This window comes from Poecilia formosa, unplaced genomic scaffold, assembly GCF_000485575.1.
Source record: "Poecilia formosa unplaced genomic scaffold, Poecilia_formosa-5.1.2 Scaffold325, whole genome shotgun sequence".
Taxonomy (NCBI): Eukaryota; Metazoa; Chordata; class Actinopteri; order Cyprinodontiformes; family Poeciliidae; genus Poecilia; species Poecilia formosa.
Window position 1 is genome coordinate 349,419 of NW_006800264.1, and position 26,878 is coordinate 376,296.

General features: G+C 41.4%; 2 protein-coding genes and 2 long non-coding RNA genes across 12 annotated transcripts in view; 2 read left to right on the forward strand and 2 right to left on the reverse strand.

Annotated features, from left to right (window-relative positions):
- Positions 1–26,620, forward strand: part of iqsec1b (IQ motif and Sec7 domain ArfGEF 1b) — a 74,041-nt gene extending 47,421 nt beyond the window's left edge. For 4 of the 9 annotated variants that reach the window (XM_016661350.1, XM_016661351.1, XM_016661352.1 and 1 more), the window contains 14 exons: positions 9,237–9,516; positions 10,602–11,863; positions 13,436–13,597; positions 14,404–14,526; positions 16,039–16,205; positions 16,687–16,826; positions 17,206–17,235; positions 17,957–18,082; positions 18,187–18,286; positions 19,275–19,436; positions 19,546–19,722; positions 21,586–21,635; positions 22,065–22,600; positions 26,119–26,620. In XM_016661350.1, the coding sequence (XP_016516836.1) occupies positions 9,237–9,516; positions 10,602–11,863; positions 13,436–13,597; positions 14,404–14,526; positions 16,039–16,205; positions 16,687–16,826; positions 17,206–17,235; positions 17,957–18,082; positions 18,187–18,286; positions 19,275–19,436; positions 19,546–19,722; positions 21,586–21,635; positions 22,065–22,600; positions 26,119–26,197 (3,394 nt within the window). In that variant the 3' untranslated portion in view covers positions 26,198–26,620. Of the gene's footprint in view, positions 1–9,236; positions 9,517–10,601; positions 11,864–13,435; positions 13,598–14,403; positions 14,527–16,038; positions 16,206–16,686; positions 16,827–17,205; positions 17,236–17,956; positions 18,083–18,186; positions 18,287–19,274; positions 19,437–19,545; positions 19,723–21,585; positions 21,636–22,064; positions 22,759–26,118 lie in introns of those variants that run through there. The other 5 variants (XR_001658806.1, XM_016661355.1, XM_007573337.2 and 2 more) reach the window with 5 other exon arrangements.
- LOC107833103 (uncharacterized) lies at positions 1,856–2,997 on the reverse strand. Its single transcript, XR_001658808.1, has 2 exons — positions 2,341–2,997; positions 1,856–2,283 (listed from the first exon to the last, which is right to left on the reverse strand). It is a non-coding gene; the product is annotated as an uncharacterized LOC107833103 (long non-coding RNA).
- On the reverse strand, positions 7,467–21,579 carry LOC107833102 (uncharacterized). Its single transcript, XR_001658807.1, has 3 exons — positions 21,392–21,579; positions 19,947–19,949; positions 7,467–7,476 (listed from the first exon to the last, which is right to left on the reverse strand). It is a non-coding gene; the product is annotated as an uncharacterized LOC107833102 (long non-coding RNA).
- Positions 26,621–26,666: 46 nt separating the features above from the next.
- The window catches only part of LOC103152751 (IQ motif and SEC7 domain-containing protein 2-like), a 2,588-nt gene continuing 2,376 nt past the window's right edge, over positions 26,667–26,878 (forward strand). The window contains exon 1 of the mRNA XM_016661349.1: positions 26,667–26,726. Within this exon, the coding sequence (XP_016516835.1) occupies positions 26,667–26,726 (60 nt within the window). The remainder of the gene's footprint in view (positions 26,727–26,878) is intronic.

A 26,878-nucleotide genomic window follows, 5' to 3' on the forward strand; every position in this document is an offset into this window, starting at 1 on the left:
ATGTATGTGGTGGGGTTTGTGCACCTGCTTAACCTGAAGGTCATTTACATAAAGCACAGCAGGAATTTTAGCTAAAAGCTAATGAGCTCTATTCTGTTTGTCTGAGGCTGAACCTGTTCTAATTATAAGTCAGGAAACTTTTGACCTACTAGCAGAGTGGGCAGTGTGTCTGCATTTTATGTTTTCAAACACTGCATTCATTTGAAATTTAAGTGAAACTATCTCTTTGTCTTCAATGCTTGGCAGCCATGTTAGATTTTGAAGTTCTGGGCCGGTGAGCCCATTTCAGTCCTATTTCATCTGATTTCATTTAAAGATAAATACCACAGATTGCGTAATGGTTCATCTACTCAATGCGAAATCTAGTTTTTTTTTTTTATTCTAATTTCTTCAGAAGAAACTTTGTTAAATTATATTAATATTTTCTTGTGTGATTGGTCACAAACATAATTTATACTCTACTGCTCCCAAGAAACTCAAAATCAATACATCTATGCCATTTGCACTTTTTCTCATTTTAAATAATATCCCAGTTTATATTTGTGTGATGGTTTCTTTTTAATTACTGTAAATAACCTGTTGCAAATATTGTATTTTTTCAAATAACCCTACTCGGCTGTACATTTCTTTGAATTGGAATAACCTATTTTTAAGAACTGCGTAGGATTATTTATCCTGTGTTGTAATTTCTATTTTCCTATTTTTTTCTGCTTACTGCCCCGGTGGTAGAGTAAAGTATTTCTTATTTAATATGTTGATCTTCTGCCTACAAACTCCTATTTGTAAAGCTGTTCAGTCTGGGCTGCAGAGCCAACAAAGCTGGTTTATTGGTTTTTCAGGCAGCTTTCAAAATGGCGTCCCAGTTCCATCAGTTCTTTTTGACACATTCATCCATCCATTATCTTTACACCCTTGTCCCTTAGTGGGGTCAGGAGGGTTGCTGGTGCCTATCTCCAGCTAACGTTCTGGACGAGAGGCGGGGCCACCCTGGACAGGTCGCCAGTCTGGCGCAGTTGACACATTAAACAGTCCGCAAAAAAGAAAACAGGAGCTGACGTCCAAATAAATAATGTAAACAATTATTTATCAATAATGAAATGTCAAGCAAACATTCCATGTGAGCAAATGCACGATTGACAAGTGTTTTTATTCCTTCAGTTAGCTCAACTTTCTCACTTCCTGCTAAAGAGCTGGGCTTGAGGCGGGTCGACACAAGATGGCTGTCACAGGAGATGCTCACATGATAACAAACATGTCAGCAGTACATTGACACACATTCACATTTACACAGTCTGGAGCTAAAACAGAAAGGTTAAAGAGGAACTTAGTGCTTCTCAACTAAAGGTTAGAGAATTGATGTGGTGTGAAGTATAATGTTGTCCTCTCTTACGTTCTGGAGCAAGAACAAGTCAATGGTTCAATATTTTTTAGATCTTTTTACTCGTAATGTCAAGCAAACCGTGATTTTTGGTCTTTGGTTTTTAAAATTTGGACTGTCGAGCGACTACATTTTGAAGATTTGGACGAGTAGCGTCTATTAAGATATGAATAAAGTATTCCTGTCTTAATGAAGCTGGTACATGTAAAGTTTGTCTTTTTTTGTTTGTTTGTTTTTAATCCTCATGCACCAACCATTTCTACGCCACAGTGGCGTGCAAAAGTGTTTTCCCCTTTCCTGATTCCCTGTTCTTTTGCATGTTTGCCACACATAAGTGTTTGAAATATTTAAAGACAACACAGGTAAACATAAAATGCAGGTTTTTTTAAATGATGTTCATTAATAATGGAGGAAAAAAAAAACAATCCAAATTTACATGGCCCTGTGGGAAAAAGGCGTGAAAAAGTGAAACCACCCTCAATATTTTAATATTTTTATTGTTTTTCAAGACAAGACCATAAAGGTTCTGTGTACCAAAGTGTTTCACTGACGAGCTTTTAGCAGACCTGCTTGGTTTCCTCGGTGGAATCTACTGTGTGATCAGACGTCAAGGCGTCTGGTTTTTGTTCATCCATCCTGACCAGAATCAGCCTTACTGACAGAGAGGTGTGCAAAGAATTTCCTGCAATCCAATGTCACACGAGCCATCATCACGGCTCGTCTCCGTAATTACAGCAGATTCAACCGCCAGTCAGGGAAAAGAGGACTGAATCATAAATCCTGGATGCAGGCCCGTCTCGGTGCTGTGTCACTCTTTGGGTGCAGAGACAGAATCGTGACCTTGCAGCGCTGCCAGCAAGCAACAAGGACTCGCCAGTCTGCATCTGGCTGGACACACACACATCCTATGGGAGGGAGGGAGAGAGAGAGAGAGAGAGAGAGAGAGAGAGAGAGAGAGAGACCTGGTGTGGACAGTTGAGTTGCTGATGGGGGTAGAGGAGCTGCCTCCCTCTCTGTAGCTGCTGCCTCCCGTCCCGCCTGTCCCTCCTGGAATCTGCTCCTCTCGCCCTCTTCCTCTGAAGGTAGGGCTGCTCCTTCCACCCTTCACGCTTTTGCTTCCATCCCGTTTCAGCTGTGTCATTCCTGTACATCTCTGGAGAACTTTGCACTCGAACACGTAGGAAGTGGAGAGCGAGTGCGACTTGTTTACTGCTGCCTGGTGTCTGGCAGCCCCCAACCCCCCACCCCTCCTGTCCTGCTGGCGGTGTCATGGCAGCTGCCATTTGTGCCCTCAGCTTAGGATGAAGGGACCATAACAAGACTGTTGTTGTTGTTGTCTCCCCCCCATGCACAGGCTGTTACTCAGCCAGCGTGAGGCTGGCCGCATGCTGCCATCGGTTCACGTCGTTGTATTTGCTGCATCCTGACTCGACTTTTGCTGATGTCAGTACAGCTGTGTGATGACTCCGTATTGATCCACGATTGGTCGAACATGTTGGCCTAGAAATGTTGTCATTCTCCTGTTTGTTTATAAATTGCTGTTTGTGATGCACAGAAACTCATAATTACTTCAAAAATGGTCTATCTTTTGTTTTATTTTTCACCCATGAAGGTCGCCATTTTTTATTTATTTTTTGATGACGCGATTTGGTCCACTGTGTACCAGAATCTACTGAGTAAGCACAGGAATGCTAACATTTAACATTACGTTTGTTTTTGTTTTGTTCTTTTTAATCGTATTGCATTTGGTGTAAATTTAGACAATGCCACACTGCATTGCTCTTGGCTGCAATTAAAACAAAGATAGACAAAAAAGAAATGTAAAAAAAAAAAGTGAGCTAACTGTAAGCTTGAACTTTAAATATGCAGCTGTGGTGTTTTCAGCAAATCACAAGCCCTTCCTTCTGTCTCACGACAACCCATTACACGCAAGCAATTATCAGATTCTTTTTTGCAGCAAAAAGCAGGTAATGTTGTCTCCAAGTACTAAACAGCAACTAAGGAAAACTTACTCCACTGATGCACTCTTCCACTTTAAACTGTAGGGGACAATGACATCCCATTCACATCCCATCAGGTCAGGAGACACTGCTCACAGCCATGCTAACTAAATCCTGGCCTCTTCATGCCAATATTGTGTTGCTTTCATTTTTTACGCCGCTAACTGTGGCTACCAAAAATAACATTTTTCAACTCTTTTCAAATAGGGTTAGGGCCATTTTAAGGAAACAGACTTCAAAGGTTAGAAACATTTGTTTCCTAGATTTCTGCCATATACGAGCTAAAGTTTACATCGTTATTGTTTATTTTGTAATGACAGACATGATGATTTCATTTTAAAGTTTGCATAAATGTTTATTTACATACAGCTGTGGATCAAATGAAGAGCCCACTGCATCGAACCCCATTGAAAACCTGCTGGTTATTCCAATAAATACTGATTTCTAAACTCTTCCTGAGTTAAAAGATTCGCATTGATGTTTCTGAATGAATATGAACTTGTTTTCTTTGCATTATTTGAGGTCTGGAAGCACTGCATCTCTTTTATTATTTTGACCTTTTCTCATTTTATACAAATAAATACTAAATTTTGCCTGGGATTTCGGAGACATGTTGTCAGTAGTTCATAGAATGGAAGAACAATGTTCATTTTACTCAATCATATATCTATAAAAAGTAAAATCAGAGAATCTGTTATTTTTTCCAGAGCTTACATTAAATAAAAAGCCCATTTACTGCACCCCTCCCCCCTCCCAGCTAAGTTCCTCAGGATCCAGGTTTGCTATCCTGACCCTCTTATGCATCTAAGGGTTAATAAATGAAACCTCTGGAGGTTTTGTGTCTACAAAAGAATCGTACTTCCCCTTACATGTGACTGCCCTGTAATGGACTGTTTTTAGATCAGGCTTCTGTCTGTGTGCCATGCAGATTATATGCCTTATGTGTGCCCAGCTTTCGCTCTCTGTGATCCTGGGAATAGTGTCAGCAAGAGCTGCCAAGGCCCCCTAACATGTGGCAATGAAAAGCCCAGAGGGATTGTCTTATTAGTACTCTATAGCAACTGACAAGAAGACTGGAGATGCAGTTTAACACGAGTCAAAATGTATGATAGTGTATTAGTGTGTTAGTACTCATAAATTAATCTTTAATCTTTCTTACATTTTTTACATTCCAGTATTAAACTTTATTGGATTTTAGACCTGGGCAGTGTAGCTCAAAAGGACCAACTAGAAGAGAAATTATGTACAAGTTTCTCTTTTTTTCTTTTTTTTTTTTTTTTTTAAGAAAAATCAACATAAGATATTTGTGTATATTTATCCAGCCCCCTTTCTCAAAAAGCCCAAAATAAAACCTACTGCATTTAGCAGCCTCCAGAAGTCACTAAGTCATGTTCATGTTTAGTCATGGTTGAGATTACAGACTTTCAGTAAGATGCCAACATTTCTCCATCCAGTATGAGACTGAAAACTCAATAACAAAAACAGATGAACAAGAATATTATCTTACATCTCTGTCCTTATGTTTTTTTTGTTTTTAAACACTCTACTGAAGCTGAAAATATATAGATTTGTGTCTCTTTCCTGCAGCAACAACCTCTACACCGAAGAGAGTGTAGAGAGGGATGACCTGGCATAATGTATTCAGTGGTCAGAAAAGGTTGTATTGCTTCCTTTTTCAATTAGCTGGTCATCAGTCCATAGCCAATCAATACATAAATTGGCCGACTTCGGACAGTGGCCGATTATTCATAATGAACTTTATTTATGAAGGAACAATGTACAACTCAAACATAAATGTCACAGTTCAAAGCGCTACATCAGATCTTAGCAAAAGCTAATTCACATCTGCAGTCCAGTGTTCAGCACATCTCACCCTGTTCTTTGTCAAACTGTTGTTTATGTGCATGGTGAGTTTTATTAGTCCCAGTTTAGTCTGTTAGCATGAAAATAAGACGCCATGTTATTTAATTTATTTTCTTGTTTTATGTTTTATGTATCGCAGAAGCAAAACATACTCTGTAAAACATCACTTCCACATTCCTTCCCACCCAAACTCCCCTCGCCGTGATCTTCTATGCGGACAGGTGAACTGGGGAAAAGCAGACACTGCAGGAGGCTCTGCTCTGACCCGACACTTAAGTTCATATCAGCAGTTCCAGTCAAGCCGTTCAGATGGTCTCACTGTGCTCATCGCCTCCAGACACATGGCTATTTTTGTAGATCGCTCTAGTTAAAAACAGTCTGGCACGCCAGTTGTCGTCTTTGGAGAAAAGGAAACGGCATGTTAGCAGAGATATCAGAGCTTCTGTACTGCTTGTGATCTTCTTAAAGAATAACTTTCAAGGATCGTAAGAAAGTTTTCCTGTTTTGAACCCTAGCTCATCTTATTTTCCTTAGAAAAAAAATAATATCCATATCTGTCTATATGACAGGGCGATAACGTTTTCTGACTGAGTCTTTATTCGTTGGTATGGAAGGTTGTATAAACATCACAGTTCATCCCAGGGATACACACGACTAATCCTTTCAACCATGCTGAGTCTTGGCACACTGAAACATGGAGGAGGTGGGGTAGAACCTTTTTATTTATAGAGTTTAATTACATACAGTAAATCCTTTGTCACCACTTCTGTCACCATTAACATAGCTATCAAACAGGTGAAGTGAAAGCTTTTACCTAAAGCATTCTCTGCCTCACGCCCTAGGAATGCTTATGCTGTTCTAAGGTTGTGGGACTTGCATGTATGAACATTTGTCTGGATGCCTGTTCAAACTGGTCTTCTTTTAAAGACTTATGAGAAGCCACGTGTACATGAGACACATGCATCCTATGCAGAGAAAGGCTCAGACATGATGGAAAAGCCTAGCAGAGGTTAAATATGAAAGAAAAGTGTTTACAGTGAGAAAAATGCCTGCCAGGGACCAAGAAAAGGTCATCTTTCCCAGTTATTAGAAGCTGAACTTCTAAGCTTGCTACATCGTGCACAATATTTATTTTTTTCCTTTTGCTGCTCGGCTCTCACCCTCAGTGGCTCCGCCCTGCTTGTAGCATCACTGTGTTTTGATTGGAAGCATGGCGACACTGTGGCCAAGCATGTGAGATATGGGATCATACAACGATCTAGAGCAGAGGAGGGGACAGACAGGACAGTCAGGTGGAGAATCCGTTTGTCCCTTCAGTCAGTGGACAGAGGTGAGGAGGAGACTGTGTCAGAAAAAGCCAAATGACTCTCACCCAAAACTGAAGCCTGAGCCTGAGATTTAAAAAAAAAAATCTGAATTAATTCTAGACGTGAGTTTTGAATATACTTCATCTTACCATGTAAGTGGTAATGACTGTGGAATATGAGGTAGTTCTAGTTCTACATTATTCTAAGAACATCCCTTTACTGTGGTGGGAATCCAGTTTTTTTGCCTTACTAATAAAGAATGGCTGAGAGAAAATGAGCTGCTGTGTTGATCGACATATTCACTAAATATGGGACTTTCACTGCTTCTGCTCCTCCTGTTTGTGCTTTAGATGGGATTTCCTGGTTTAGATATTCATTTAATGAGGCTGGATGAAAGTCTGAGTCGGTCGGCTGCTCTGACCTTCGCTCTCGCTTCCCCCTGTGCAGTCTGAGAGAATTTGATCACGGATGCAGTGACTCAACTCCTTTACAGTAAAAGTCTAGGCTCATTATTTTTGAATTGCAAAAGTAGCTTTTATGTTTTTAACTCCAAATTGGCTTACTATCAACTACAGTTGCCTTCAGAGTGAATGAGGCCGACTATACGCTCACTAGCTAATGAATACCTCGCTTAACATAGTCAGGCTTTTATTACTAGTCTTTTTTTGCATGTTGTGTTTTAGTAATTTGAGCTTTTCTTTCATAAAAGCCTCACTTTACAAACACATTTGTCTTACTGTAATTGGTGACATGATTTAACTTTGACTCTTATTTTGACATGAAAACAATTATTAGGTGCCTACTGTGGTGAGATGTAAGTTAAGAAGAAGAACCTCAGTAAATAAACGTGAGAAATTTAGAATGTTTTCTGAAGAACATTCAGAGCACGAAAACAAAACTGCTTTTGTGCTCATATTACACACAGACTCTGTTTTCTATTTAGATGATTCTTAAAGGCAGTTGATGACACTAGCTTTTATTTTTAGGGTATTTGAGTAAAAAGAAACTGAATATGAATGCAGCGTTTCCTAATCCCATCGTTGTTCCCTCATCTGCTTCTGATTTTTCACGTTCTTTGAAGATGATGAATTAAAATGTACATTCTGCTCCATCTGCTCTCCCACTACTGTACCATCATAAAGACAAACTTCTAACTTGTTCAAATGAAATTCAAATCCAAAAATACTTTACTGATGCCTAAGAGAAATTAAATGTTGTTGTAACTCCTATTAACTCAAATTCTTCAAAGAGTTATTGAAGATGGCGGTGACTGTTGGCAGGAAAAAATCTCCTGTGTTTTTTGAAATCCCATCTCTTTTCATTGGCTTTTGAGCGAGCGTTAGAGAGGTCCTTCTAATTGTCAAGTTGTGTATTACATATTTTAAATAAATATGATTTATTTCGATGTTTTTATGTTATGATTGTTCAGCACTTTGGTCAGTTTTTGCCGTTTTAGAAGTGCTTATAAATAAAGTTGGCTTGGCTTGTAACCTACATATGTTGCTACATACACTCACTCTGCCAGTCACCAGAACATTGTTATTCACACACTTGTACGTCCTTCACAAAGGACATACAGAATTGGATGCATACAATCCTGTATGTGGATTGTATGCATCCATGGATTTCAGGCCACAAAGCTCCTCCATGGTGTATGCATTCTTCATGTTCGCTAAGTAGTGAACTGTGTCATGTTCGATCGGAGGCGGCTCGTTCACATCGTCTGACATGTTTCCATTCTCCATCACGTATGGGTCGATCCTAACAGCAGCCATTTTGTTCGTGTATCTTACTCTCACACATTGATCAAGAGTGTCCATATATTTTCTTGTTGTTGGTGTTGAAGCCATGGTTCATCTATGCCAGGGGTGTCCAAAGTCGGTCCTCGAGGGCCGGCATCCTGCATGTTTTAGTTCTCTCCCTGGTTCAGCACACCTGCATCAAATGATGGCTCATTAGAAGACCTAAGGAGAACATTGACTTGCTGAGGAGTTTGTTACAACCACTAGGGAGAGAACTAAAACATGCAGGATGCCGGCTCTCGAGGACCGACTTTGGACACCCCTGATCTATGCCCTTGCCTACTAAGATGGCACAGATCACTTCCGGTTCAGACTTGTGGGGACTATGTATTGACTCTGTAAGGGACAGCTTATTGTGAATAAAGCTAAACAGGCTGAGTTGGATGGGTCTCCTGATTTTTTCCCCCTCATATAGTGAAACATCTAACCTACCTGAAGATACTATAGCCTCAGTGAATCACAGCAGCATAAGGAATGAAGGAAGGTGAAATTTGATGTGGTTAATATTTAGCTTTTTACATTCTGCTCTTGATTGCTGCCCCCTACCTAATCATCTGCTGTGGGAGTCCAGGTTGTGTGTGGATGTTAGGATTCAGGATATAACGACATACACTTGAGTCACTTTGGTTTTAATTGATGTTAACACTGCAACAATTTGAGTGTTTGTTGACATTTCTTTGATTTTGTTCTAATGAAGACTAGAACTTCAGCTACATGGTCATTTAGGACTGCCTGCAAGGAGAAAGTAGGATGATCATGAATTCATACACTTGCATTAATTTATAGTGCCAAAGTTCACTTCTCCATCAGTCATGTGTTCCTCAGTGGCACAGTGAGCAGTCTCGGCCAGGGACCTGTCTGATCCAAATGTGTTTGTGTGTCGCAGTGTGGAAGGTGACGCCCCTGGCAGTGATGTGAGCGTATCTGTGGATCCCTGCGTCATCTATGGTTGCAAGCCGGTGACCCACGGCGGCAGACCTGGCCTGGACTACCTGGACAACCAGCTCTACGGACACATCTTTCTCCCGAGCCACGTGCGACCCCGCCGACCCAAACTCCAGCACTCCCAGTCCATCCTCCGCAAGCATGCAGAGGAAGAGGCCATCAAGCGCTCCCGCTCAATGTCAGAGAGCTACGAGCTCTCATCAGACCTCCAGGACAAACAGGTGGGAGGGAGGGAACAACCTGTTCATAACCTACCGTGGCTGATAATGTACTGAGATAGGTACCCGTCTTGTCCACTTGTCATGTTTACTTAAAAGTTAGTTCTTCTTGTGTGAAAACAAAGACCCTGAGCTCCACTTTAAATGTCCATCACCCAATCCTTTCATTTTATCCTTAAATCTCTCTGTTTGCTCACAAGTCATCACTATGGGCCCTGTTGACCTGGTCAGCAATGCCTTAAATGAGGAAAGATAGAAGGAGCTGAGCATGACTCTGCAGACCTCCTGTGACTTCAGTCATTTCATTTTCTGCTGCCCCTCATACTTGATTTTCTTCTTGTGCTCAGCCTCAAGTTATTGATTTAAATGTTCAGTTCTTCTTGTTAGGACTATTACATCACTGACTCTTCATTGTGCCATTTGCTTTTGTGTTTGACTTGCAAATAGGTCAAACTTTACTAGACATTTTAAAATCACCGCCTTTGTTAGACTGAGTGAAACTATTGACTTCCCCCAAACTTTTCCCCATTTTGTCCCGTTGCAATCACAGTCTTCATTGTATTTTATTGGCAGTATATGTGATATACAAGCACAATGTAGCATATCATTTTGAGCTGGAAGCAAAATGATTCATCGGTTCCTCTTCCCGTAATCGTTCTAAATAAAGTCCAGAGCAACAACCAGCCATCAGAAGATGCATGTTTTTGAGATGAAGGCTGCTTTTACAGCTTAATGCTTTCAGCCAGTTTACGAGAAGTTTGTATATACTCTGTCAACACAACGGGGCAACTCAACAACTACTTCCTTTCTTACTCTTAGTAAACATGGACACATCTGTTTACGTCCCCAACACAAAAGTCCAGATGCCATAACATTTAAAAACACTGGACTCTGATTTGACTCAACTTTGAACTTTTATGCCTTTATTTGGGACTTTACTTGAGGTTTTGGTGGAAATGTTTGAAGACCTACTTGTGACTTTCAATACAGTTACTCAGTCCCACATTTGCTACTTACTCACACTTGATTAAAATTGCCAGCGGAGTGAGACTACAGCTGACTGACCACCCTTCTTTTTCTGTTTGCAGGTGGAGATGCTAGAACGCAAATATGGCGGGCGTTTCATAACCCGGCATGCCGCACGTACCATCCAAACAGCCTTCCGCCAGTACCAAATGAATAAGAACTTTGAGCGTCTCCGAAGTTCTATGTCTGAAAACCGTATGTCCAGACGGATTGTTCTGTCCAACATGAGAATGCAGCTTTCCTTTGAAGGACCTGAAAAAGTCCACAGCTCCTACTTCGAGGGAAAGCATGTCTCTTTATCTGACGAAGGCGCCAAAATCGGTGCGCTGGTGCAGTCGGAACACGGCAGGGAGAGAGGTGTACAAATGAAGATACCAAGCACACAGAGTGACCTCACATATGCCGTCACAGAACTGGAAGATGCCTTCTCCAGACAGGTCAAATCTCTGGCCGAGTCCATCGATGACGCCCTGAACTGTCGCAGCCTACACGGGGAAGACAGTACTTTAGAGCAAGGAAGAGGCCACCTGGATACGGACAGAGAGCTCAGCCACCAGTTGGAATCCTCCCACAGCGCTTCAGATCACCGCAAGCTAGATGAGATGACTGCATCTTATAGTGATGTGACCCTTTACATTGATGAAGAAGAACTATCACCCCCCTTGCCTCTCTCTCAGTCTGTAGACCGGCCCTCCAGCACAGAGTCAGACCTGCGCCAGCGTTCCCTGAACTCCTCCCAAGACTATTGGTCGCTTGCTCACAAAGATGAAAAGGGGGACACGGATACCAGCTGTCGCAGCACGCCTTCCTTAGAATGCCAGGAGCAGCGTCTGCGAGTGGACCACCTACCCCTACTGACTATAGAGCCCCCCAGCGACAGCTCGGTGGAGCTGAGCGACCGGTCTGACCGCAGCTCATTAAAGAGACAGAGCGCTTATGACAGGAGCCCCAGCAACCAACAGAGTAGCCCCAAACACATCGGCCACGGCCTGCCACCTCGGGGACCTTCCCGGGAAGAGGACCCTTCCCGTCACTGTGCCCGGCAGCTGGAAGCCCACCTGGCTATCAACGGTACACCCAACCGCCAGAGCAAATCAGAGTCTGATTTCTCCGATGGGGACAACGACAGCATCAACAGCACATCAAACTCCAACGACACCATCAACTGCAGCTCCGAGTCTTCATCCAGAGACAGCCTGAGGGAGCAGACGCTCAGCAAACAGACGTACCACAAGGAGACTCGGAATAGCTGGGACTCACCAGCGTTCAGCAACGACATCATTCGCAAGAGACACTACCGCATTGGCCTAAATCTCTTCAACAAGTATGTGCACCCCACTAAAACCATTAAGCATAACAGAACTCAAAAACATGAGACTTTAGAGCCACTCGGTGCACACAACTATAGTAAAACAACAAAAGATGTCGTGTTTTTTTCAAGGTATTCTAAGTAAGAAAACAAACAAAAAAACTATCCTGATTCCTCATAAAATAACTGTGAATGTGACTCACTTTAATCACAACCCTTGCCTCTTCATGGTGTCCTTCACAAGTCAAATTGACCTCCATTTTGCTCAGTACCTACATTTGTGTGTGCTGGACAATAAGAAGGTTCTGCACAAATAATGCACCAAGATAATTTCGGTTAAACCTACCAGGTTGTGAACAAAACTTTTCCAGCTCAGAAATTTCCAAGATTTTTCTAGAACATTTTTTCCAGCAAATAGTTGAATTTTAGAGTTCAGAAGTTTCCATGCGTTTTCTAGACAATTTCAAAAATATCAGAGTTTTTTGGCAGACCTACCTACCTACCTACCTACAATGCCCCAGTATGCTGTCCTCGTCTTTTTCCTCAAAACACCTGCCACTAACCCTCTCCAACATCTTCATCTGGATTTTTGTTTACCTCTTCAAATTTCTGATTCTCGCTATGTCTCACATCTGTTTTCTGTTTTTGTTTGATTGTAAATCGCTCCATTTTGCGGTCTGAATATACGGAACCGGCTTAGCTTGTAGAATCCCCGTTGCTGTGTCGCCCTCTGCTGTCTGAGTGTGTCAGTGTGATGTAATCAGTGACTGTGTTGCCAGTTTTCACAGTATGCCCCATTTGGAACCAACTTTAATTGGAGCAAATTGAGAAGTAGAATGGAAATGTTTGGAATATAGAGCGCATTATATTGCTTCGGTATAATGTTTTTAAAAATTTATTGGATGCGTTACCATATTGCTATAACCTGTCACGAAAGCCACCAATTAAGCACGGCGAGCCATGCCTGCGTTTGATAGTTAGATAATATTGAACATCTTTTCACATTAATGTAACTCAGCAGCATACAGATAAAAACTGCTTTTATTTGATTGATAAAATAATATTTAGCAACATAACTGTTTCCTCAAAGCCTCTGTTTAGGTGTCTCCAGAGTCACTTAAACTCTGGACCGACTGGATTTGTTCAGTCGGTCCAGTCACGACCGACTGGATTTGTTCCTGTTTGTTACATTTGTGGTAAAAAGACCATTGAATATGCAGTGAGGCTGAATAAGCCGCATTTATATCCGTGCTCGGTTTGTGCTGAGTTCTCATTCTGCTCCACTTCACGTCCAGGGGCTCACTCGGGCCGCGGTGATTTTGCTTAATCACAGATGATTGCGGATTTGGTGTCTTTCCGAGTCAGTTTTTAAGTTCCTTGTAATCATGTGGGAGCAGCACCACAATCAGAAAATCACTCCTCATCCCATTCCGTAGCTCTCCAAATCCTGTTCCTCTGTTGACACACTTTTCTTTGAGAGCACTGGGATAATCACAGATTTGGATTGTATTCTCACTCCCTTTGTGTGTGTGTGCGTGTGTATCTCTCTCTCTCTCTTGATATTTTTTCTCTTTCCGGTGTCTCTAGGAAGCCAGAAAAGGGGATCCAGTATTTGATTGAACGAAGCTACGTCCCGGACACTCCAGTGGGTGTTGCCCACTTCCTCCTGCAGAGGAAAGGCTTGAGTCGGCAGATGATTGGCGAATTCCTTGGCAACCGACAGAAACAATTCAACCGAGATGTTCTTGAGTGAGCGATTCATTTTTGCCCGCTTCTGTTGGTCTGGATGCTTTTGATTGAACTCAAAAGAACTGTGTGTTTTCCTCCATGAGCATGAATTCAGATCATCATTCCAATGCCAGATGTGGTTGGGACTTAAGTGAAATAACCAGGAATAGAATGTACTCAAGAAAGTGGTACGATGCTCTGAAAAATACGCAGCTTCTTTTTAGGAAGAAGCAAAATATCTTCAGTTGGAGATCTTTTGCGTTAAAGTGCTACTTGGACAGGATGCTTCAGAATGCTTCCCATGAATCCTCCTTGACACACAGCACTTCTATCACAGCCGAATCAATGGAGGGCAGAAAACAGATTGACACATATAGAAATCATTCAGAGAATATTGTCTCATCTTTACTTGTGAGGTCTGAGTTAGTCACAATCATCAATTCAGAGTGGAATAGAATATAATTCATTTGCCATTTGCACAGACACGTTGTGGTAAATTGGAAGTATTTTGTGTTTTGTCTATGCAAGATTGGTAAAAGTTTAAAAATGAGCACAGACATTGACGTTCATGTTGCACTTTAAAGTGATCAACTGCAGGTAACGAACTGCAAATATTGAGTTTTAGTCTTAAGTTGTTCCTTGTTGCACAACAAATGTGATAGAAAAATTTGATATTTAGTTTGTGATCACTAATCATTACCATCATGTGTAAAAGCATCTGAATCTGTCACCAGTCAATTATTTGGTTAATTTAAAAAAATAAAGATAATTCCATTATTGAGATTCTGTTATTGACTCTTTCATTCATCTGTGTGCCTTTTCTACAGTTGTGTGGTGGATGAAATGGACTTCTCAGGCCTGGAGCTGGATGAAGGGCTCCGGAAATTCCAGGCGCACATCAGAGTTCAGGGAGAGGCACAGAAGGTCGAGCGGCTGATCGAGGCGTACAGGTGAGAAACGTCTGTGAGACACGGATTCATTTCTATGATAAGCTCAGCAAGACTACGGTAAGGGATTCTACGATGTTTAAAAGCTCACAACGATATTCCAGTGGAGTTATTATGATATATGAACATACTAGCAAACCAGATTTCAGCCCCATTTCTGTAGTGCAGAAAACACTCTTGAATGTTAGTTTTGTATTTTAACTCAAATTCTCCAAGGGTAAGGCTAACGTACTTCAGATTTCAGATTTTTTTTTAAAATTGTGGCAAGTCATTGTTAAAGAAAAATATTCCTAAGAGCTGCTTTTGGGTGTCATTTGCTAGTACAGCTCAAAAAATTTGAATCTTGTATAAAAGTTGTATATTTCTTGCCAGTCATCTAAGAAACTGAAGCAATGATTTTACAGAGATTCATTGAAATAATTCAATTTTTGGTCAAATTTTAATGGCTTACAGGCAAAAATTAATTAATTAATTAATTAAGTGTCTCAGAAAATTACAATATCCCATTAGGGCAACCAAAAAAACGATGGTTTAATCACAAATGTCACAAATATTAGAAGAATCACAATAAGGCTATTAATTTTGACCTTGGTAATTTTTGAACGTTCTTGTTACAGTTTAGCACATAAAATTAACTAATCAAACTTTGTGATATTTTGTCTTTGGTCTTTTGGAAGCAATAGGACTATCAGCTTTTACTATGGTAATTTCCATTAGAAGCTTTTGTGTGATTTAATCAAAGTTTAAAGTCATGATGGCTTGCATCATGATATCATGTGTATCCATGTGCAACATGGATACACATGGTAGCTTCACCTTCCTCGTGGATACGGTATTGCACCACTAGCATCCATCCATTATTTACGTACATTTAATCCAGCGTTTGGGCTGCGGGGGCAGCTGCCCAAGCAGAGAGGTCCAGAGCTTGAGGCCAAAGGTCACGGTGGGAATGCAGACGGACCAATAAATCTTCATCAAAACAGGCCTGCAGATGCCACACCAATCTGCCTATTAATCTCCCGGTTCCTATTTTCCTAGTTTGTGACGCCTATTTCACTAGTTTTATGCTTTAAAATGATTCTGCTGAACCACATTTCAAAAGCAATGTCTTACTTTTAGTAAGTTTATTTGTTACTTTTGTCAGTTTCGAGTTATTTGACCGTTGTGGGTTTTTCTGTCATTAACAGAAATGGGCTCCAGTTCAAATGGGATTCTTGGCAAACCAGCTGAAAAACTGTTACATGTGAATAAAAGCAGAATTACATGATACAAAGTGTTTTTTAGAATCCCAACATCATCAGATTTAGTCTGAGAGTAGAACAACTAACTCAACATTGTTGGGACATCAAGTTTGACTGTCTCGCTCTTTCAAACAGCCTATTTTTATTTCATTCATGCATACATACGTTGGGATGCATGTGACATATCTGTGGTTTTTTGATAACAGAACAACAAATGATGCCATCTAAATACCTTTTGGCTTTCTGTGTGTGTGTTTGTGTCTCTGATATCTAGCCAGCGCTATTGCATTTGCAACCCCGGTGTGGTGAGACAGTTCAGGAACCCGGACACCATCTTCATCCTTGCTTTCGCCATCATCCTCCTCAACACCGACATGTACAGCCCCAATGTGAAGCCTGAGAGGAAGATGAAACTGGAAGACTTTGTTAAAAACCTTCGAGGTGCTTTGTTTTCCTTCCACTCACAGCTTCCAGCTCACTGTCACAACTCTGCTTCAACATCCAACTCACCATAAACTTAACTCCTAACTTGTCAGGTGCCTTTTGTCACATTAAAGCCCAAAACTAAAAGTTCCCACTTCACTCTTACGCACTAATTTGTGTTGTCTTACCTCATAAACTCCCACTAAACTGAGGGTATTATTCAAAATCTAAAGCTAAACCTAAATCTAACTGGTCAGTTTATTTACTTTTGTTTATTTTACGGCTTTGGGCTCTTTCTGCAAGCTAACTGTGACTGTGCAGTGAAGCTAGCTAAAAATGAATAAACCAGCTAAAAACGAATAAGCTAGCTAAGAATAAATAAGCTAGCTAAAAATGCGAAAAGCAGGATTAATCTAAAATCAGCAGTTTATTTGCATTCATAAATCCATAAAAATTAAACTAACTCTTCCTCTCTCAATATCTCTTCATTTTCTGAAAGGTGTTGACGACGGGGAGGACATACCCCGAGAGATGCTGGTGGGGATATACGAGCGGATTCGAAAGCGAGAGCTCAGGACTAATGAAGATCACGTGTCCCAGGTTCAGAAAGTGGAAAAACTGATTGTTGGGAAAAAACCGGTAAGGTTGCTTTCATTCTTTATGTGAAGCTATTGTGGTCATAATGTTAGATGCCATGAAGATCCCTTCATGCTGACATGCTGAAATATGCATTTAAACTTGACTGTAAAGTGTAAATAGGAACAGTGACAAATGTCCTGGCCCACTTTGGTTGCTTTATTTTATTTATTTATCTTTTTTGAATTTGTCGGGGCCAGAACTGCAAAAAAGCCATAACAACGTCTTTATTATGGAAAAAAAAAAACCTGTAAAATATTCCAGGATGTTTGCTGTGATTTGCAAATCTGATCTGATCTCAACTTGTATTATTTTCCTAAATCTATTGCAAAAGTTTCCACGTGTTCAATAACATTAAAATGTGTTTCCATTGTAATTGCAGATCGGGTCTTTACACCAAGGTATTGGCTGTGTAAGTATTATTTCTATGTGTTGATATGTAGCATTCTCATGTTAGCATTCATGCCCCTTGAACTTTGACTCATCCTGCCCCTGTTACACAAAGAACTCTCAGTGTATTTTACTAGAATAAGCAAACCAGTTGTGCAACACTGAGAGTGCGAATGAATGAAATGAAATATATGAAAAGCATTTCAATATGCAAAATGTCTGGCTCAATGATTTTTACAACTACTTTTTTTGTAGATGTCTCCACCATCTTTGAAGTTTTGCAGGCTGAATTTTTTTGCCCATTGTTCTTAGTAAATGTATTTAAAGCTTTTGGCTTCAGATTTGATGGAGATCATCTGTGGACATCATCTTCAAGTCTTTTGACAGCTTCTCAAATGAACTTAGGTCTGGAATTTTGCTATGTCAGTCCAATGTATGGATGTGCTTTGATCGAAGCCATTTCCTTGTGGCTCTGGCTGTATGTCTTAACTGTATGCTAATATCCATATCCAATATCAATACTTCTGTTATGGCAGTAGTTACTAATAGGGTTGCACCGATTGAAGTTTTCTGGCCGATTATTGATTTACTGAAATGTCACTAAACATATAGCGAGAAAGTTGCTGAATTGGCAGCAGTGGGGCGACTTTTGCTAATTATACTTCTCAAATGATCTATGTGTATCTGCTGGAGAGAAATCGTATTGCCTCTTTGACTCTGAGATGATGACGGATCCTGTGCAGGTGCTGTCGCTACCCCATCGGAGGCTGGTGTGTTACTGCAGGTTGTTTGAAGTACCTGATCCCAACAAGCAGCAGAAGCTGGGCCTGCACCAGAGGGAGATCTTCCTCTTTAATGACTTGCTAGTGGTACGTCCGCTAGTGGCAAACCGTTCTTCCACAAACACTAAGACTGAAGGTTTTTACCGTTTATCAATGAGTCTCAGCAAGACATATCTGCTTATTTTTCTTAGGTTACCAAAATATTTCAAAAGAAAAAGAACTCGGTGACATACAGTTTTCGTCAGTCCTTCTCGCTCTACAGCATGCAAGTTCTGCTATTTGAGAATCAGTGTAAGTATGTTTTCTTTATTTATTTGAATACGTTTCATGCTTAGTCAGAACACATTTAGGCTTCTGAGTTTTCAGGTTGGGTTCTCCCACCAAAGTGTTTCCGGTACTAGACCAGGACCTCATCTGTTTTATTCTGACTTTCTGCAAAGAAGACAGTCAACAGAATATTTTATTTTACTTTTTTTTTCTTAAACTGGGTGAAGCTGAAACTGAGCCACTTGAGGAGTTGCATAGACCATATTTGCAGATAGAAAAGGCTTTCCATGCATAGTTTTGACTTAATATCTACTCTGAGGATGATTAGTTGACGATTATTTCAATCACCATTAATCGGATAAGTTGTTTTAGTCCTGGCACATTATATTGTACATATTTGGTTAAACCTTTAAGCTTTTTTTCACTAACCTCTAATAGGTCCCCTGACACATCTGAGTGAATTGGAGTTACACCTGTGGATGTATTTTAAGGACACACCTAAAACACTCTGCTTTCTAATATTTTGTCGTTTGGAGAAATATGATGAGAATAACACTTCAGACCAGTTCAAGAATATTGGAAAAGTCTTGACCAAAGAGCTTATTCCCATATAACGTATAATAGCAAAATGCCTTTGCTATTTAGTTTTCGCAACTGGTTCAAATGTGGCAGTTGGGATTGGCCAGCGAGGCATCCCACAATGCAATGGGCCACCAGCAGCAACTAACAAAAATTAGTTTTAAGATGAAGTAGCTAAACATGAGAAAAAACTATGGGATTCATAGATAAGATCAGATGCCTGATCTTAGCTGACACCCAGGGCGCCCGTCTGCTTCAAGGTTTCAGATTGTGGGCATTCAAAGACGGCACTCAGTAGTTGTTTGAGCTACAGTGACCTCTCTGTCTCCATGAATCAGTTTAAATATATAAAATGCAATATTCAGGAGTTCTCCAGATAGGAAGCACTCCTAGATATGAAGGTCTTTTGTTTCTTTTTTTTTTATTTTTCCAGATTATCCCAACGGCCTGCGCCTGACCTCGGCCATTCCCGGCGCAGACATCAAGGTCCTCATTAATTTCAATGCTCCCAATCCTCAGGACCGCAAGAAGTTTACCGACGATTTGCGAGAATCTATTGCTGAAGTCCAAGAGATGGAGAAGTATCGGATAGAATGTAAGCAGAGCCTTTCATTCTGTCCTTTCTCTTCATATTCTCATTCCTTTTAAATATGTGGTGCCCAAGCGACAGACACTCAGATGTTGCGTGTTTGTTTGGTGTGCAGCTGAGCTGGAGAAGCAGAAGGGTTTGGTGAGGCCCAGCATGTCCCAGTGTTCTGGGTTAAAGAAGGAAACTGGGAACGGAAACCTGAGCCGAACCAGCCTGGACGACAGCTACGCCGTCGGTGAGGGCCTGAAGAGGAGCGCGCTCAGCAGCTCCCTACGGGATCTCTCAGACGCAGGTAAGGTCTTAATGTTACATCAGTGCCCTGACTTCCATCTCGTTCTACTTTTTGGTTGGAGAAAAGCAAATACTCCAGCTGGATGCCGGCATGACGCTTTTCATTCCGGTTTCATTGGACGTTTGGGAAAAGGAAGATTTGGATAGTCAGACTCCCAGTACAGGAGCAGGGAAGGAAATCGACGCCATTGCCGAGACACCCAGGTGTTCTTTACTTGAAGCCACCCACTAATAGGCTTGTGTCGCTAGCAGGAGGGAGGAACACCGCTTTGTAGGTCACTGTGATCAATCCAAGCTTCTTAGCGAGAAGGAGGGATTAAAGTTCTCCAGTTATTCATCCAAAGTGAGCAGCAGCAGAAGATGCTCTGCTGCAGAAAAGCATCGGCACAAAAACCCAAAGACACCAGTAAAATGACACGGCTGGGTTGAGCTTTATCTTAGCTGCTTTTGAGAATAAAAAAATAAGGTATGTTGCCTGTTGCCCATACAGTTTTCGAAAAACAATTCATGATGCTTGCTTGATTTTTCTTATGTTTTTAATCACAACCACAACCTTCAGTGCATTTTATTACGACAGAAACCAGTGGATTACTGTGAACTGGAAGGAAATTGTTCCTTTTCTCTTTTGTTCAAGATAAAATTCAGGTCAGCTAATCACCAAGACGACCAGCAGGTCGGCAGAAATTAATCGTACAATGTTTTGACCACGCGAAATGCCGCGTGTAGCTGATAACAAGCGTCACACATGACCTTGAACACAACATTTCCTTATTTCCCACTACAACATGGGTCATTTTGGTCAAGTAAATGTGGGGGCTGGTTGACGTTTAGACCTTTAAACCTTCATTAATATCTTCAAAGCCAAAGCAGCACAAACAAAAAGTTTTGCTACAGAAGCACAGTCGAGTTTATTGACACCAATTCTATCCGAATTGAAGAATTTAGGAGCGGCTGGTTGACCTTTTATGACCTCTGGAAACATTTCTTAATATCTTTAAAGTGATAGCGGCACAAATGAAAATTTTTGCTACACAAACCAGCACAAACATTTGACCCCAATTTTGTCCGATTTGAAGAAGGTGGGGGGGGGGGACCAACTTCTCTCAGGTGGGACAGAGGTTATCTTTCCTGTGAACGCTGCTGGAGATGCAATTGGACACTTTAGGTCAAAAGATATTTGTGAGTTAGAATGGCCAAGTCAAAGTCTCAACCTAGTTTCAACTATGAATCTGAGCACAATTTAAAAGCGGATGTCCTCCAAACTGTCTGACTGAGCCTGACAGTTTCATAAAGAACAGTTGGTGAAATGTTCAGTCTGTACGCCAAAAGATCTGAAGCTGGAGCTAAAGCTGGAGCTGGTTATGTAGCGTACTAACTCAGGAAGGTGAATACACACTCACCACACACTTTCTAGTTTTGCCATTTATAAGCTGAAATAAAGATGAACTGTTAAATAGATAGTGCTACTTCCATTGTGAGAAAGCTATAATTAACAATATCTTAACCTGGGGTGTTTTATTTTTCTGTATCATTTGGAAATGATATTGAAAATGAATAAACTCTTCCTTCATTTCTCTCCGAGTGGAGCCTATTTGTTGCTCCGAGAGTCTCCTGCTAGTAGAACCTTAGCTCGTCATGTAGCCACCCAAACAAACCCTCACTTTCCTTACTGTTCTGGCGATAGTTCGGATAAGTTTTGCCCCCGACCCTTAGCTTCCCAAACACCTGGACCAAAGTCAGCTGCTTAGCTAGCTGCGTGGCTCGTAGAATGTGTCCGCATCGCCCCCTGTGGACAGACAGGGTGTGTGCACCTCCATGTTTTAACCAGGCATGTCTTATCTGTCGTGTGCCGTGTCCTGGGCAGGAAAGCGCGGGAGACGCAGCAGTGCAGGATCACTAGACAGCAATCTGGAAGTAAGTAGGCAGCGGCTGCTGCCCCGCTGCCTCCGGCCGCCTTTTGCGTTGCTCGCTCTCAGTGTGCAGATTCTATGAGATTTATTGTTTCTGTCTGTTGTGGTGTTCAGTTTTGCAGCTTCCGTTGCTTGTTTGCAGCACTGTGCATGCATTCTGCTGTGGCTGTTGAATTAGGCTTGGTTGTTCACTGCATGACTAGCCTAACTGTAGTTCAGACTCATGTCGTCATGCTGCTCTGCTGACCTTAGACTCACCTTGAAACCCATATGTGGAAGCTGACTGTTGTAGTTCTACTCTTCCATTGATGCAATAACAGATAGCGCACAGTTGCGTTAGGGAAGTTGTCCTTTCAGCATGTTCCCTGCATCTGTGTGGTTAAGAAGAAGTTTTTGCCCCTTGTTTCCATGACGTTTGTTTTCTCCGTTGCAGGGCTCCATCATTAGCAGTCCTCACATCCGGCGGAGAACCCCTTCCGGTCGAGACTGTGCGTCCCGTCACAGCGGACACTCCCTGCCCAGCTCCTCCTCCCTGCTCGGGTCTCTGTTTGGCACCAGGCGGGTGAAGTCGCCTGGCCCCTGCCCTGGACCCCAGAGCCCACACCCCACCCTTGTCTCCCACGCCCCGCACCCGGCTAACCTGCACCACGCAGCCCGAGCAGAGTCGGACTCGTCTGTTCCCGTCCATCCTCACCCCATCCCCTTTTGCCATGTGACCCAGAATCCCCCGCCTTACCACCACCACCATCACTACCACCCACCGCCCCATCTGCAGCACGCGCCACACCAGTGCCACGTGCCTCCATCTCATGGCCAGCAGCCGCCCTACCCGCCATATCCACAGCACAGCCACGGCAGCCACTCTGCCCACGGCGGCCACCTTCACGGCCCGCCGCCGACGCCAACGCCAACGTCTCAGGTTCCCAGCAGCAGCACCAAGCCCAAACACAGCGGCATCAGCACAGTGGTGTGAGTGGATCACGGCGTACCGTACCTTGTAAAGACTTTTACCGGATGAAATCGTCACATTGTGCGTCTCTGGTCTGCAGATGAATCCAGACTCCAGCATGGACTTTGTTTGGCGTCATGTTTCTGCAAACTTTCCCTCCTTCATCCCCTGCATTTCATTTCAAGTTCTGTCTGCCTGCTTCAGGAGTGACAGACTCATGCAAAGACCACAAGCATGGCAAAAGAACAAAATATCTTACCAAGAATTTCTGGTCTAGTTTCTAGAGAAAATGTCTTGGTACTAGAGGTGCACCGATTGCAGTTTTCTGGCAAGAAAGTTGTGGAGTTGGCAACAGTGGGGTGACTATTGTTAATTGTAAACATGCAGACATGACTTGGTGGGCTGGTCTGTCAGTAAAACCTTTCTCACCGGAGAGCAAAAGAGGACAGTGGTTGATTCTTTGACCTTTGCCAAGCGAGATAAGATCGGTGGATAAGATCGGCTTCACATGTAAAAATCAGTCGATCACTGAACTCCCAAAATGAAGGAAATCAGCACCAATAAATCGCTACTTAGTAGATTTGAAATAAGACAAAACTAACTGACATGTAACTTTTCAACAAGATAAAGTAGCTTTGCTCTAGTCAGTGTTTCTCAACTCCAGTCCTCACCGCCCCCCCTGCCCTGCATGTTTTAGGTGTTTCCCTTCTGCCACACATCTAGATTGAATATGTTGGTGATTAACAGGCTTCTGCAGTACTTGGTGGTCATGCAATCATTTGAATCAGCTGTTCTGGAATAGAGGCACATCTAAAACATGCAGAGCAGGGGGGCCTGAGGACTGGAACTGATAAGTACTGCTCTAAGTCAATAATTGGTAATACTGATGGAAAAGTTCTAGTTCCATTGGCAGATTATTTCACTTATGGGAAAAATATCTTGTTTTAAGTGACATAATCTGTCAGTGGAATTAGTACTTTTTCATCAATATTAAGGAATTATTGACTTAAAGTTAGCTACTTTATCCTGCTGAAAAGTTACTTGTAATTTAGTTTTGCCTTATTTCAAGATATATGCACAAGAAACTAGATCGAGATGACTTGGTAGGATTTTGTGTTTTTGCAGTGTAGCACTGTGTGTCTCAAATTCATAAAAAGCAACGAGATTTAACCTCTATGTATTTAACAGAAAATGCTAAACGGCGTCGCAGAGACGGTGGTTATTTTATGTAGCAGTAGCTCACAGTGCACTGTGATATATCTCTGGTAGCAGTTCTAAATGTGCCAATTACCCACAGGATTTATCGAGGTAGTAACTAAAATTTACTCAATATCTGTTGTTCATTATATTTTGTAAAAATAATAATAATAATAACATTGGCTGTTACTATTCTAATTAATGCCAAGCAAATGGGTTCAGTTAAACTCAGTAGTGCTGCACATGAGGGGGCCGTAGTTAGGAACCAGTATGGCGCTGGTATTGGGTCACTGGATGCCCATCCATGTTGACGACGTCGGTAATCCGCTGGAGTTCGTTGTGTTTGGAGTTGGCCGTCGTTCGCTCCCGGCTGTAAACTGCTCCGCTTTTCTTCTTTTTAAGTCAAACGAGTTTTAAACAAACAAACAACAAAAAAAAAAGAGTAAAAATCTGAGTTCCGTGTTGCTCTGCTACCTCGAAGGGTTCTACAAGTTTGCGTTTTGAAGACGCCACGCCGAGTCACTGACCGTGGCAGCCAGCGCCTGTATGCTTTCCTCACTTCAGAAAGCAGTTTTTTATCAGCGACCCAGCAGACATATTACGGGACAGCTGGATGCCTCTGTAGCATTTTCAGTGGATAGAGTGACAAATATCAACACATGAAGTCTGTCATTTTTTTATGTAAGAGTTTTTTTGTTGTTGTTTTACTTGTTTTGTCTGATTTTATTTGTTCGGTGGATCCTAACGTTTTGTTTGTGTTCTCTGTCATGTCCTCCGGTGTTTCAGTGCAGTTGGCATCCACATGGATTTGGATGTGGTGAACCCCTTCCACACTGAGACAGGCAAAAGAAACGCTCAGCTAGCGGCGCTGTGTTCCCAAAACGATCTCGGTTAATTAAAAACATAAAAGATTACTAGAACAGAATTGCAGAAGAGGTGTGCTTTATTTGGATTTTATAAAAGGCATACAAAAAGTGGAGCATCAACCAAAGTGGAGAATAAATGTTGCCACCGTTCACTGCAGGTCCAGCGGCTGGTTTTTCTGGATCTTTCTACCATCTTTGAACAGACTGACTTTTTTTTTTTTTTTTTTGCCCATTTTCTACTTAAAGCTCAGTCAGATTAGGAGAGAATCTGAACATTAGTTTTTTGTCTATAATGAAAATATCTTTGCACTCCTGAAATAGGACTAAACTAACAAGTAACTTTTCAGTTATAGTTTCAAGTAAATTTTTCCTTAATATTGACGAAAACGTTCGAGTTCCATTGGCAGATTATTTCACTTATGAAAAGAAATTTTCCAAATAATCTGCCAATGGAACTAGAAATTTTTTTATCAATATTAAGAAATTATTGACTTAAAACAAGCTCCTACATCTTGCTGAGAAATGACTTCTAAGTTAGTTTTGTCTTATTTAAAGTGATCTAAGATGTTTGTTTAGAAACTAGACCAATATTACTTGGTAAGGTTTTGTGATTTTGAAGTGTGGGTAAAAGTAAACCTCTGTTCATGCTCTATAGATTATAAAACCTTCACAAGAACTTTCCCACTTGTAAATCACACCACTGATTTAGGTTTTCAGATGGAACTCTTATATTTTCACTATCTTTATCCTTGGATTACATTGAGACTACTCAGTTTCTCCCCCCGCCCCTTCCCTTCCACCAACTAATTTTCTCTAAACCTTTCAGTAAACACATTTTAGACCAGTCGTCTTATTTACAAGCACATGTCTGAAAATTATCTTTCCAGCATATCTATGGTTTTCTTTGCATTTCAAGTAAACAAACAAAAAAATAATAATCAAAGCTTCAAGTTTTCCTCACTGGTCCAATAATTCACATTCAGTGGTTTACAAGAAATACTAAAATAATAATAAAGTAATTGATATATGCTTCTGTGCAACAAAGTCTTTAATGCTGTGGCAAAGATGGCGCCTCGCACCACAAATAAATGATGTAATTTAAAAAGCCTGGTGAAAATATCGTATGTCTGGAGAAAACACTGAAACACAAACTTTATGATGCTCATGTTCTGTGGCATCCGTAATACGCCGTCGTTGTTCTGAGTATAAAAATAATGAAACGGATTCATAAACCACAAAGCTGAGTGGCTTTGTTCAGTGTCAGTCATGCTAGCTCTAGCTAAGCTAATGAACGTGAATCTCAGCAGCCCATCCAAATTCAGTGTGAGATGCTTCGCTGCATGCCGTTGATGCCTACGTTTTCTTTGATCTGTCCTTTTCTTTTTTCTTTTTCTCTCTTTTTTTTTTACTGTTTTCTATCATCAGCATGTGTGACTAAAACAATCTGGTTCATCTTTGTTGCTTGTTACATGTAGACGATTTCTGCCGTGTCATCCGGTCTTGTCACTCCGACGCGCTCCTGTTCACTCTTTGCACATTGCGACACGTTGTTGAGTGTGAAAACCTACTGTGATTTAAACGTATGGTGTGGAGCAGTTTGGAAATGGATTGTATGTTTTTTTTTGTGGTAGCAAAGAATGATAAATACTTGTACATACTCTGTAAATTATACTTTTAACCAGGTATAATTATTATCAATGTCTACAGGTGAATTGAAAGTACATCCCTGCTCCCCCCGACTTCCATATAATCCACATAATCACAGAGCTGCTGCTGTTTGCCTCTGATAGGACTGAATTATCACCAGATCCAGGAACGTCACATGGTCTTCACCTTTAATTCCATTCTCCATCTCTTGTGGTCGAGCGTGGAAGTCGAAGGGAAGGCGCTCTGTTTGGAAGTAGACAAATTCCCTGTTAATGTAAAACGAGTCCTGTGACGATTATTGAGAACATAATAAAATGATGCACTATAAGAGCTGAAGTGCCTTTTGATTTTGCTTGTGGTTGATGTGAATGACTGTATGAACAGCTCTTCTTACAGGCCAGTGGCAGCTAAGCATGAGCTGGTTACCAGAGTCATGGTATATTGTGGGTTTTTTGCATCCATATAATATCAAAATGTATCCAATTAATAGATTTGATTGCTGACTGGGTGTTCCTGGTGTTATCTGCAGGGTAGATAAGCCTAGAAATACTTTCCAGTATGGTGAGAAATATTTCTATTTATTTCAAA